Below are 14,553 nucleotides of genomic sequence, written 5' to 3' on the forward strand. Positions count from 1 at the left end.
ACGGAGTTTTGTACCGAGTAAGAGAGAGTTCAGATGTCACACACGCACATACTGTATGCACCAACACACACACACACACACACACACACACACACACACGCACACACACACACACACACACACACACACACACACACACACACACACACACACACACACACCATCATCATTTATTCTTGGGGTACATGTTCATGTACAGTACATGTTTATGTTTAAGATGTTTTATATCTTTATTACAATTTCTATGCTTTTTGCTGATATATCTATGCTAGTCTAGGCTGAGTATACCAAATGTTTACATTTAATGTAAAAATGTTCTAAATGCAATAAATCATTACGCTAACACATTTACTTGTGACACATTTACACATTTACTTATAACAGAATAATCTTTATTATCCAAAAAAAGGTTACTTGTGCGAAAACAGTTTACCATCCCACTTTAACAAAGAGAAAAGTAGAAACAGCTACTGTAGAAATGGAATGCTTATTATACAGTACAAAACGGTGTGGTTTCATAAATAAAAGAGACCAAACGTGAGGCAGAAAGAATAAGTACAAAAAAGAAAGGTACAAAATGACGTATGTTCTGTTATGAAATTAAATATCTATTTTAAGGAGCATATCAATGTACTGTCTTGACACTTTTTCTTTTTCTTGACTTTCTGATACTGTAGGTCTGTATTTACCCTATCACCTGAGAAACATTGGAAGTGCACTCACCACTGTGAGATTCCCAAACACTAGCCTGTAGAACATAGTAAAGGATGCCAGTTTAGAGTATTGGTGTTACGGTACATGTGGGAATACGGTACATGTGGGAAAACTAGGGTTAGGGTTAGGTGCTAGGGTTAAGGTTAGGGGTAGGGTTAGGGTTAGGGTTAGGGATAGGATTAGGGTTAGGGTTAGACATGCCAGCATGTACCAAGTCGACGTAGCACCTAACCCTAACCCTAGTTTTCCCACATGTACCGTATTCCCACATGTACCGTATTCCCACATGTACCGTAACATTGGCATTGCCTCATCTATATCCTGGCAGAGTAAGATAACGTTGTGTCACACTAATGTAGGGTCCATTTTGGCCCTTGTTTAATCTGGTCCTATAGATCTGTGGTTAAGAGCAACTGTAGGCCCCGCGGTGGTGTAGCGGTCTACGCACTGGCCGCTAGTGCATGCTGCCCACCGGGGCCGGGGTTCGTATCCCGGCTCGCCAGATCCAGATATGGCCGAGGCACACGGGAAGCGGCATATTGGCCGGCCGCTTCCGAGGGGGGTATAGGAGTATTTCTGGACTAGGATCCGTCGCGCAACACCGCCCCCTGGGTGCCGGAATAACGGTACTGGGCTCGAGGAGCCAGTCAGCCTAGTCTGCCTGGCGCCCTCCTCTGGGACTGCCGGCCACGGGGTCGTGCGGCGGATCCTATGCAATAGGCAGGGGATAATTGGATGCTAAGTTGGGTTAAATTGGCTACCAAATTGGGTGAAAAAGGGATAAAAATCAAAAAAAAAAAAAAAGAGCAACTGTAATCCTGAGTTCATTGTCACATTTGGAACATTTCGGGTGAATTCCCCCTTTAGACCCCCTTCCTCATCGTACCTCCTCTTTGGACATGTGACTCTCTTTCCCCTGTTCCTGATAAGGGAAGGATACACAGCCCCCCTCTCCGCTCCTCCCCTCCTCCTGGGACAGATGGACGGGACAGTGTGGAGAGGGGGTCATGGGATCGACCGGGAAACCTCCTCCTCCTCCTCCTCCTTCCTCCTCATCCCCCTTCTTTCTCTGCCTCTCTCTCTTCTCCCCCTCCGCGCCTCCGAGCCCGCCCAGGCCAGTGACGTGACTGAGTAAACTGAAGATGACGGTTCCAGTACTGTGAACATGGACTGGGCCTGAGAGTAGAGAGAGAGGGGGGGGGGGGGGAGCTTATCACACCGAAAGCTTCTTCTACTAATAATAAAGAGTAGTATAAATGACAGACTCTGCAGCTATGCAAAACAAACCAAAATATCTCTTTATTCTTTTAAAGAGCTCAGGGTAGAGAGTGCCACTCTTTTACATTCTACATTCACATCAGCTATATCCGTTCATCAGTACCCAGGTTTGCTGAATTCACAGAGAGCGGTTCTACGTCCACCGGCTGATGCTTCCCACTGCATTGTGGGTCTCTTGCGTGTTGATGTGTCGACTCTTTAGTTTTGTGATGTGATGCGGCATCTCTTACCCCCTATATCACAACATATAAACATGAATTAGATGCACAAATTTAACATAGTCATTTGAATAATCACACACAACTGTCTATGTATTTAAATGGTTTGACAAAATAATCATAACAAACACAGTGGTAACAGTATGTTATTGAATTTGCACACACCTTGTTACAGAGCTTGAGAACTGGAAAATAATGAAAAAACACAACAAAAAGCGGATTAGTCAAACTAGTCCCAATAGTGGTGAAGCATTGTATTCATGAGTATTTGTATGATCATTTATGATCATCAATGGTATTCTTGTTCACCATTTCTGTGAAGTATGCAAGCAATGTTTAATTCATAAATTTTATAATTGTAAGTCTTTAGCGACTTACAGTTACAACACATATTTATTATGTCTCACATGGGAATCAAACCCACAGGTTCTATGTTTTAAACACTACTGAGACAGACCATAAACCGGGTCACACCTTTTTTGAAGCATGCTTCATCTCCTGGGTGACGCACAGACATCAGAATGAGAAAAGCTACGATGATCCCAACAATCAACAGTGGACATAAAATGGTTGCCAGCTCTCTGCTGGTCTGAGCTGGAGAAGAAAGGAGAGGGAGAGGATACCACAGTACTTTACTAGCCTACAATTTCAATACACACTGACTAATTAACTCTCGTCTTGTGTACTGTTGCAACAAAAACAAACGCACACACTCATACACACACACACACACACACACACACACACACACACACACACTCACCTGTGGCAAGATGAGTGTCGTTGCCCCCTGCAACTGGTGGACCCTGAGAGCCACAGCTGTGTAAAATAGGAAGGCATCCTCACTGTCCAGTCTGCACTTACCCTAACACGTTCATCATCAATACTGAACCTGAATACTGAAACTTGATACATTTAGTATAAGTTTAGTATACGGTAGTATTGTTTTGTATAGTTTAGTACAAATATCCCACATCAGTTTGGTATTTGAAATGTCTTAATAATATAGTCAAATGTAATATAAAATAGATCTCTATCTGTATCAAAACAGTATCAAAACCATCAGTATTTCCACACTATTGAGTCAAGAGGTCTTGTTGTGTGCTGGCTGGGGCTTGTATGTGTTCAATGCTGCTGTGCAGGTCCTCTAGAGGTCTAACTAGAGAGGCGGAGGAACGCTCACTGAGGAGGATGACAGCTTCCGGGGGAAGTGGTGCTGCTGCGTTCAGAGGAACTTCCTGTCTTGTTACTCTTGATGATCTTAGCAGAAGGCACTGAGAACAGAAAAAAGTACATTCATTTAATGCCTAAAACTGCTAAAACAAGTTCAGAGGGCAACAGCAAGATTTGCGAAGGGATTATGTAATTTTTACATTCGTTTTTGTTCATAAGAGCTCCGATATAGAATTCAATGCAACATGGGTATGCGCATCAATGAACAAAAACACACATGCACACAAACATGCACACACACACACACACACACATTTACACACACACACACACACACACACACACATTTACACACACACACACACACATTTACACACACTCACACACATTTACACACACACACACACACACACACATACACACTCACACTCACATACAGTCGATTAGATACACATAGTACTGTACCCTTCCTGGTTGGCTGAGGGATCTTTTCACATCCTTTGCAGATCTGTCTCTCATTGTCGAGGTCTACGCAGCGATAACCATCCTCACAGCGACATGTAATGTCCGATTTTAAGGTGCAATTTTCAACCACTTTCACATAGAACTCTGAAAAAGATACACAGCCATTAAACTGCTATGTAAATGAGTTTGCAATGAATATGTAGTAGAAATACACACAGTGAAAATAGAAGCAGACACAGCAAACTACTGCAGCATGGTACACCAAAACAAAGAACACACACATCACACAACTCAACTAATACATAGATTTACCTACTACTAATTTCTTCACATTATATTTTGTAGGTCTATAAGCCAATGATAAACAGTCCTTGGATGAGAAGAATCTTAGTCATGAGGAAGTACATCATAGTACTTGGGATAAGGATCGTTTTACACTCATGAGCAGGGCCGGTCCTAGGCATTTAGGTGCCCTAGGCGAGAGTATGATTTGATGCCTCCATCCTCCCCCAAAATTGTAGGGGCACCAGCACCACCACATTAAGCCACCAGTACTGCCTCATCACCACCCACACATTCAACAGTAACAATATGGACAACAATGGTTTCAAGACATAAATAGACAGTAGGCTGAGACATATTTTCATAGAGACAAAATTCTTTAAATGAAAGGTTTTTTTGGGGGGGGGGGGGGCATTTGGTGCCCCCCAGGCATTTGGCGCCCTAGGCGACCACCTAGTTCGCCTATGCCTAGGACCGGCCCTGCTCATGAGAAGGTGCATGTGTTTCTTTACCCGGTCTGCATTCTGTAAAGCAGCGTTTACAGGTCGTGTCAGAGTTCAAGCTGGACGTGAAGTAGCCATGAGAACAGGGGGCGCACTCTGCACACGACTTCTGGTATTGACCTGAGAGATAGAGGAGGAGGAGGAGGCGGAGTAAAGAGAGAGGGGGGGGGGGGGGGTTGGAGGGGGAGAGAGAGGAGTAGGAAAAGGTCAAAGATAGTGAGGGCAGTGGAGAAGCATGTGAGACAAAAGGCACAAGAGGCACAGAGGAAAGGAGGACAGAAAGAGAGTGTAGAGGTAAGGGGTGGAGAAGGTAAGAGATGAGGTGGGAAAGACAGAGGGAAAAGAGAGATCAAAGAGTGGGAGAGAGGAAAGGGAAGAGGAAGAGGAAGAGAAAGAGGGAAGGTGTGGTGAGATAGAGAGACAAAAAGAGGAAGAGACAAGGGCGATCAAGGCACATGATGTGGAGTGGAACATGTAGTGTATTTTCATATGACGTGGCCATGGCAACCCAACGGCCACGTAGTGAAAGCAACACAGTAGTCCCTCTTTACTCATCCAGGGCTTGCTTGAGGGCAGAAACATATTTGTCATTTAGCTGATTCGTTCCCCTATTCACTAGATAACCGTCCGTTTGTGTTGTTTCTGTTAGGAGAAGATAGGGAGAGACACACGGTGGCCTTTTGACAATGCATGTGCAGAGGATGGAATGTCATCATGGGAGGATAATTGCATTGGGGTCGAGTCAGCAAGACGGCCATAACATAGGTTACATTGGAATTGTATTAGAACATAGGGTGAGTTGCATTATAATAAGACAATGACATCCTATTTGCAGGACGGAGAATGGCCTCACCTACTCACTGGTATGCTTTGTATTCAACCAAATTAAAGTAACGTGGACTCTGTTTAGTTGGCTCAGCGAAATAATAGTGACAGGGTATAAAGTCCGCTACGTAGATGGACTCTTTCTCTTTATTTTTTCACATCCATCCTGTGACCGATTCGGACCATCAGCTCCATTGAAGGGGCCATGCTGTGTAACCTGCTTTTTTGAATAAACAAGTCTTAAATTTGCTCACGAACTCTTCTTCATTTTTTAGTAAGTAACAGATACCAAAATATATACGAAAAACACAAATACGCTCTGGCTAAAACATGCTTTTACATTTTGACCTGGACATTCAAGCACACACACACACACACACACACACACAGTAGCTGAGATGAGAGAGTAGAGCGACATAAACAACAGGCACAGAGAGCCCGGTGTGCATACTAATGAAGGATGTGGTCATAGATCACAGCATTCTAATTTGGAGCCTTACGCTTCGCTTCTCATCCCTGAGGGGGAGAGAATTGTAAAAAGACGACACCTCATAGCACTCAAACACACACACATACCGCTACACAACATGTTATGACACGATCTGACATGAATCAGGAAGAGAGAGAGAGAGAGAGAGAGAGAGAGAGAGAGAGAGAGAGAAAGAGAGAGAGAGAGACAGAGAGAGAGAGAGAGAAAGACAGAGTGAGAGAGAGAGAGAGAGAGACAGACAGAGAGAGAGAGAGAGAGAGAAAGACAGAGTGAGAGAGAGAGAGAGACAGAGAGAGAGAGAGACAGAGTGAGAGAGAGAGAGAGAGAGAGAGAGAGAGAGAGAGAGAGAGAGAGAGAGAGAGAGAGAGAGACAGAGAGAGAGAGAGAGAGCGAGACAGAGACAGGAAACAACAGTGGGGAAGAAATAAAAAGAAAGATGAGAAAGTGTAAGAAATAACAGAGTTCTCTGTCTTACCTTCTGGGCACAACCTGCATTGTCTCCCTCTGAATATGTAATATCGTTCTGTAGTCTGTCGATATACAACAACAAACAGTCTGAATATAATTTTGAATTAAGATTCAAATAAGATTTTTGTGACAGTGTCATGATACTGATATTACACATGTAGTAAACACTCATCATTATGAGTTCACTTTAATTCCTGCCACATTTATGATACTATATTTATGTTATTTCAGTTGGTGTGTTGGCTTGAAGGCTATTACCAAAATGAACAAGATCAACACAAAATTATTATTATTATTATTTTTTTTTTATTATTACGGTATTTTTTTTACATAAAAAGTGACAAAATGGTTACCGGAGTATAGGAGAATGAGAGGTGTGCAGAAAACATCAGGACAGCCACAAGGCATCGAACCACCGCCATTCTATAAGTAATAATCAATCATGAATCATTTTTTATTAATCCCAACTTCATTATGCAGATGAGTAATGTTTTGTCTTTTTTTCTTTCTTAAACTGATGCTGTATGTACATGTTTTCATAAAGACATGCAAAACCAAAGGGAGAAAATGTGCTTGTAAAGTTTTGACAATGACTACGTTTATCATGATCTGCTAAGGGGTGCTGTTGCACTGGCTCGCTAACCTTGAGAACACTGAGTTAGCAGCACACTGTGTAAACAACAGCAGAATATATATATATTTTACAGGTAATCTAGTTTTACTGTACCTTTTGCAATACGGAGCCAACACCAAAAGCCGTTTTTTTTTCTCCTCTCTTGACAAATGCTCTTCACAAAATTCTTGTTGTTTAAGGTCTGCCTCTCTATCTCTCCTCTCTCTCTCTCTCTCTCTCTCTCTCTCTCTCTCTCTCTCTCTCTCTCTCTCTCTCTCTCTCTCTCCTCTACCCATCATTTGCTCTGTGTCACTATTTCCTCACCTGTGACATGTCTTCCTGTCACCTCCCGCCCACTGTGCTGCCTGCCATGCCTGTGGTATGGTGTTGGCAGGTTAGACAGACAGACAGACAGAGAGCAGCCGTGTCAGCACAGTGACTAACATTTCACTACCAAAGCCGGAGCCTCATCATATTTCCATACATACTGTAACTGTAACATGTGAAGTGTCACTCTCTCAGTCTCTTTGTCTGTCTGCTCAAAGACAGAGCATGTCTCTAAACTGTAGGTAGTGTGTGTGTGGGTATGTGTGTGCGTCTGTGTGAGAGAGGGTTATACTCAAGTCAGAGCAAAAACACAATATCAGTTTGCTGTTCAGATCTAAAACCTGTGACGCTATAATATTCTTCCCATGACCTTTGTGACGTTCAAATTCTGCAAAGTGAAAAACACCTGTGTCTTAGGCTCAGAGTCGTGAGCGTGTGGTAATGTTTGTGGTGTGTGAAAGAGGTAAAGAGAGAGAGAGGGAGGGAGGGAGGAGAGGAGTGTTTGTGAAGCTAGAAAAGAAAGGTCACTGTCAACGTTAAGTCCAGTGCACTGACCTGAACTTATTAAATGATTCTTAAGGGTGAGTGTGTGTGTGTGTGTGTGTGTGTGTGTGTGTGTGTGTGTGTGTGTGTGTGTGTGTGTGTACAAACTCTTCAAACCAAACAAAAAAGTCACACAAACAATCTTATTGCTCAGCTGCATCTTTTATTCGTCATTCCATCTCTCCCCTCGATATACAGAGAGAAGCTCAGTGAAGCTCCAGCAAATCCTGCTTAGGTTTAAGTTACACACGAGTTGACGGGTCCAGTCCAGTCGCACACATAACTACTCACTTTTCTTTTTTTTACTGAGGGCCAGATTAAATAGGTGTCTGCGCCAGCTTGACACATTCATCTGCTTTTATATACACTTCCATGTCCCTCTCTTAAACTTTATTCCCCCTTGTGTTGTATTTTAAACATTTCAATCCCTCTTGAAGTGAACAGGTGCATCCTTCATACATTCATTGATTGAGCAGTGAGTCTGAGCTCAATCGCCAGAGTGTCCCGAGTGTCTACTGTATTCACCTGCTAACTCAATTGGTTGACGCTGCACTGTGAGGATAAAGAGATCAACCACGAGACGCCGTATCCCTCAGGGATTGTGGAACCAATAATGGACCAATCAGGTCTCTCGATCTATTATGTTCCAAAGTGTGCCACCCATTACATGCTGCGACTGTGGACTCCTTTGCATTGCCAGTGTTTAAACATTATGATATACCCTTAGTAGTGTCCTTTAATGCATACAATATCCTAGCAATCATACCATCATTGTGTCAAAGCACTTGCGTTTGAGTTGTTTTTTTGTGTGGTTATTTACACTTTGGTGTTGGTTTTAAAAGGACTTTACTTAGCAATCACATACACCCATGAAGAAAGTGAACTACTGAATAGATTGTTGAGCGATTATCGTACATGTTTGATTTACATATATACAGTGGTTTTAAGGCGGTTATTTCTAGAGGTCAAAAGCCAGTCAGTGTGCAGAATACTTCACTGTATGGTCCCTACCCCCATCAAAGTAGCTCTTACTTCCCATTCACTGTTCCCACAGTTACCTTCCAGCTCAGTAGTGAAGTATTGGGTGAATTGAGTCTATTAGAAGACACTGATTATCAAATACACGTATGGACCAAGTTCCCTGGACCCAGTTTAAGCCTACTGATCGATTTAAAAGCACTTCTTATGGATGCTCTCCACTGAACATGCTTGAGTCCAGCGTTAGGCCTAATCTGGGTCCGGGGGAAGCAGCCCTACTGGATGTGTTTTGGGGACTATTGCATTCTTCATGTTGTAAGCGAACCAGTAAAACTCTTTTTAAAAAAACACTCATAATAGAACGCACTAAAAAAAACATACACACTGACACATGCATACATAGAGACTCACTCTCTCAGTGCGTGTAATAAACTAATACAAAGAAAACTGTAAATAGTTATTGCGCTATTTCTTCTTCTCTTTATCCTCCTATTTAGTCCCCAGTTCCAAGCCAAAGAGCAGGGATGGCTAAGACAGCCAACACCTAGCTTTAGACATGCATATCATTTTTTTCATAGTTTCACAAACCTATGGTCTTCATAATCGTTCAGATAAAGCCTTTGAAACGCTTATAGAATGTTATAATATTGAGATGTGAGCAGCAGCAATACAGCAGCAGCAGTACAATCCAACAGATACAACCATATAAACAATAAATATGTAAATAAACTAAACTGAAGCCTTTGTGTATTGGGTGCAATAAATAGCAAGATTCTGTGAGGGTGTTGGTTTGTTATTGACATCCAGTGTATTGTTGCTGTTGTTCTTGTAGTTTGCGAAAGACTACTGTTCATCTGAAGTAAAAGACTGTGCTAACTTCAAACATAAACTATTGTACAGATTTCATTTCTATCAGTAGTGTAAATTTGACCTTTGACAGAAAGGTCATACAGTCTCATTCGGCACTATCTACACCAACTCATTGGACTTAAGTCAGAAGACTTAAAAATAAATATATACTGTATAGTTTACAAACTGTTGCCATTGCTGATGTGTACTGTATGTCATTCTTTTGTTGCATTTTCACACTATCATTACGGCTGTTATTATTGGATAATATACATTTTCCTCTTTTTTGCTCTCTTTTTGTAAATTATTGCAAACATTTAGAAGCTCAAAAACAGGTTTAGTCATATTTATCGAGCACCATTTTGTGAGACAGCTTTCAGCATCATTATTTAGTACTTAGTATAACGTTTCTCTGCAATATATCTCAATGTTAAATCAGACTCCCTGTTTTCAGTCGATTTGGCACTCAAATGGCAAACCTACATTATTTCCGGTAGGCCATTTATCTGTCCATCTATTCATCGCTAGGTCCATCTAGAGTGTAGCCCTGTACTAAAAAAAAATCCATAGCCATGAAAGGCTATCGAACCGTGACAACAATTCTGTCCATCTCTTCTTCTATATATTATTTGGTTTTTCTATCTGTTCTTTCATAACCTCTCTCCAATAGAACAGACACACATCTGTGTTCTTTACCAGTCTACAGTATAGAGAGTCAGATCACAGCACTGACCCCCATAGAAAAAAAACACAGGGAATAGACACATATCTCTCTTTTCCTCGTAACATTTCATTGGTCAGTTAGTGCCACCAATGCATTTCTATCTATCGTACAACCTATCTCTGGCCTGCTCAGACTCAGGGGGGTGGTATGGTACTGGCTTTACACTTTTTTCTGTTGCTTAAAACAAAGCACGAAATCTTTAGATACAGCTCCTATGTATAATAAGACTTGGGTGTCAATGCCCTTCATCGTATGTATCCCTGTCCCTGTGTCAGTGACAGAGAGACACAGAGAGCAGGGCAAGGCCCCAGCGCTGACTCCACATCAGCATGAAGAAAGAGAAGAGTACATATTTACACTATTCACACTGCACCACCACAGATAGGCAGACAGAGACTATGGCTGCATTCCAAACCAAAACACGCACACCTCCCCTCTCTGCCCTCGTTGAGCCTGGTTAAACTTTCTTTGACAGTCTGTTGTTTACACGGTACACTATAAAGGTCATTATATTTTAGTTATTCTATAACAATGTGTTGGGTCCTTTTGGATGACAACAAGCACCATAACATAGCATCTGGTACCAGCCAGGTAGTTACCAGTTGTGTTGAAATCTTTGAGGTTCCATGAAGTACTCGCAGAATTATTTGTAAATACAAGGTTAATAATGCCAGCTGGCACAGCACTGCGAAGTAAGTCATTCCCTTGGGCCTTGACCATCCCTAAAGGATCTGAAAGTAGTACTAAGTAGAAATCAGCACAATGGTTATAGCCAGCAGTGTCGGCCATCTTGTCATCTTGTCATCATCATATCTAATCTTAGCGCTCAGCTGTGACAGAGGGAGGAGTTGAGCAGGTGTTCAGTTTGAAATACACTCATAACCCTAACCGATGAGTACAAAGTCACACACCGAGCATAAGACCGTCGTAACAGTGTGTAACGATGCATCTATAGAGTTTGGATTATAATACGATTTTTTCATCTGTTTTCAAGTTTCACGTTGATTTGAATGAATGTGGTGTTTTGACGTTTTGACGTGATGAGTTTGATATGATCTGATATAGGCTACTCTTGGTCAGTTCTATGATACAGTCAGACAGTGCTTAACTTGAGTTCCTATTTATTTTACCCCACAGATAATAAGTAATGTTGTTCATCTGAGGTCTTTGCTGGTTGTGCGCTGACTTAAATAACCATTTTAATGTGACTACATTAAATCGAATCGAATCCATTCATATATTATTTGATGGCCCCGATTCTGTCAAACTTGCCAGCAACATTTATGCCATCACTGTTGACGTGTTACTGCCCACACACATACAAGTCTTATCCTGAAGCTGGAAGCATCTACCTATGTGAAGCATGTTTAAATATGCTGCAATATCAGACCACGGGGAATGATGTTTCTAGTAGACCTGGGTCAAAAGGTATTTGGAAAAAAATCAAATAATTTGACTGTTTGCTTGAGGGGTTTGCACTTTTGGGACTATCCCATTGATCCCACAGTGGCAGGCCAACTCAAGGAATCACAGCTAAGTATTTGTACATATTCAAATGCTATTTGAACCCAAGTCTGGTGTCTATATGCTCAGGCAAGGCCATAACAACTACAGGAACATGGTCAATGGTAAATGATTTAGCATGTTATCTTATAGCCTGAGATGAATGCATTGGGTGTGTGTCATGTGTGCGTTGAGCAGATAATCGCTGAGTGCAAAATGGATCCTACTGTACTATAGGAGAGGTATCACCACGGTGATAGAGGTATCACCACGGTAACTCTGTACTCCACAAGAGGGCAGTAACATCGGCTGGAATTAAACACAAAGGCTACATACGTACGTACTCTGTCTCTAGCCGAGAGGGCCTCTCAAACACAGGTAGATCTACCTGTCCCCATGACAACCTCATAACCTTATGAATGAAGTAGAGCGAGAAGAAGAAAAAAGAGCGATCAATCGTCTGGTGGTTAAAATGTAAACATGCCGTTGCTATGGTGACAGGTTTTTGTTGCGTGGCGGAGGAGTGGTACTGTAGCTGGGATGGGAATGGAGGTCATGTGATGTTGTTTTGTTGTTTTCCGTCCGTCGGGAAGGATTGGTCATGATCTGTCCGTGCCGGAGGGAGGGGAGGACGAGGCTGATGTCTTCTCCTTCTCTACCTGGTCACCCCTCTTCTCATCACCACTAGCTCCTGACACAGGGGAGGGAGACTCGCTGGGAGCGGGGGGGGGGAGGGAGAGAGAGAGAGAGAGAGAGAGAGGCAGACCTTAAACAACAAGAATTTTGTGAAGAGCATTTGTCAAGAGAGGAGAAAAAAAACGGCTTTTGGTGCTGGCTCCGTATTGCAAAAGGTACAGTAAAACTAGATTACCTGTAAAAAATAAATTTAAAAAATCTGCTGTTGTTTACACAGTGGCTGCTAACTCAATGTTCTCAACGAGAGATTGCATTATCACATCAAGAAGTGAGAGTGGGAGTGACATATAGTATACTCTGACAGAGAGAGTGAGGTAGAACAGTGAAGTCCTCCAGATTCTGACTCTGTTCCCCTCGACTCTGACTCGTGCAGGCTTGTGTGTGTGTGTGTGTGTGTCTGTGTGTGTGTGTACCTGTCTCCACTCTGGCAGGCTTGTGTGTGTGTGTGTCTGTGTGTGTACCTGTCTCCACTCTGACAGGCTTGTGTGTGTGTGTGTCTGTGTGTGTACCTGTCTCCACTCTGGGTGATGAGTCTCCTGCAGGTCTCCATCTGGACGTCCAGGCCTCTCTTCATGGAGCACATCTCCATGTACTCATGCAGGTGTCTGTTCATGTCACTCTTAGCTGTGGCCAGGTCCAGCTGTGGGAGCAAGCAGCTGTCAGACACACACACACACACACACACACACACTCAATGTGCACACTCAATGCACACACACACACACACGCACACACACACACACACACACACACACACACACACACACACACACACACAATGTCTCACCTCTATCTGGTCAATCGTCTCTTGGTATTCCTTCTCCCTGCACTGAAACAGACACTCGGTGTCGTTAATCACCTTCTCCAAACACTCCTCAGGCTGGAGAGAGAGAGAGAGAGAGAGAGAAGGAAGGAGAGAGAGAGAGAGAGAAGGAAGGAGAGAGAGAGAGAAGGAAGGAGAGAGAAGGAAGGAGAGAGAGAGAGAAGGAAGGAGAGAGAGAGAGAGCCAAGGAGCGAGAGAGGCAGAGGGGGAGAGAGAGAGGGGGAGGAGAGATCCAATATATTTAGTACTGTATATGCATTGTTGTGACAGTGTTCTTTGGGTATGAGTATTGGTTCATTCAAAGCTGGCGGCTGGTAGGAAATATGACAGGAGTGCCTCATATTGGCTGTGAGCAGAAAGGCCCAGATAGAGAGTCATAATGCTATACAGGGTATTAAACAGAACGTCTGTTTGTATGGTCGACACACCCCTGTGACCCTCACTGATAAAACAGTACAATCCAGACTGCTGTTAAACAAGAGTGACTTCATCTAATCGTCGAATTAAATTACACTGGCTAATGGCTTTTTATTCCACTCGCTGCCAGCACATGCCGTAAGTGCCTGACTGTGTGTGTGTGTGTGTGTGTGTGTGTGTATGTCTGTGTGTGTGTGTGTGTGTGTGTGTGTGTGTGTGTGTATGTGTGTGTGTGTGTGTGTGTGCGTGCGCACGAGTGAGTGTGCGTGCGTTTGTGTGTGTGTGTGTGTGTGTGTGTGTGTGCGTGCTCGCGAATATGTGTGCGTGTGTGTGCGTGTGTGTGTGTGTGTGCGTGCGTGTGTGTGCTTGCATGCCCGTGTGTACGGTGTTGTGAGCCTTCAGTCATACAGGCTTTAGTGAATCATTCCGGGGGGGGGGCAGGATAATCATCTTGCTAAAAACCAGAGTGGACAGCAGTGCTGTGTTAGGTGAGGATCAGTGCCCTACAGAGGCCAGTCAGTCAGCCCCTGGTGCTGGAGGGTAAACCCCTGTGGGCTGCCATTACCCTGCCGCCTCACCCACCAACCCCGCCCCCCCCCAACCTACTCCAGCACTGTTCAAAAACTATTCCTGGAAGAAGAAAAAATGGACAATGCCAGGAACC

At 43.2% G+C, this 14,553-nt stretch overlaps 1 protein-coding gene across 1 annotated transcript in view; it reads right to left on the reverse strand.

The window, feature by feature from the left end:
* iffo1b (intermediate filament family orphan 1b) overlaps positions 1–14,553 on the reverse strand; it is a gene marked incomplete at both ends in the record, with an annotated part of 39,003 nt that overhangs the window by 16,561 nt on the left and 7,889 nt on the right. Inside the window, 3 exons of the mRNA XM_080540539.1 lie at positions 2,974–3,029; positions 13,159–13,289; positions 13,437–13,526. Of these exons, the coding sequence (XP_080396665.1) occupies positions 2,974–3,029; positions 13,159–13,289; positions 13,437–13,526 (277 nt within the window). The remainder of the gene's footprint in view (positions 1–2,973; positions 3,030–13,158; positions 13,290–13,436; positions 13,527–14,553) is intronic.

This window comes from Nansenia antarctica (genome assembly GCF_963989245.1).
Source record: "Nansenia antarctica genome assembly, chromosome: 10".
In the NCBI taxonomy this organism is placed as follows: Eukaryota; Metazoa; Chordata; class Actinopteri; order Argentiniformes; family Microstomatidae; genus Nansenia; species Nansenia antarctica.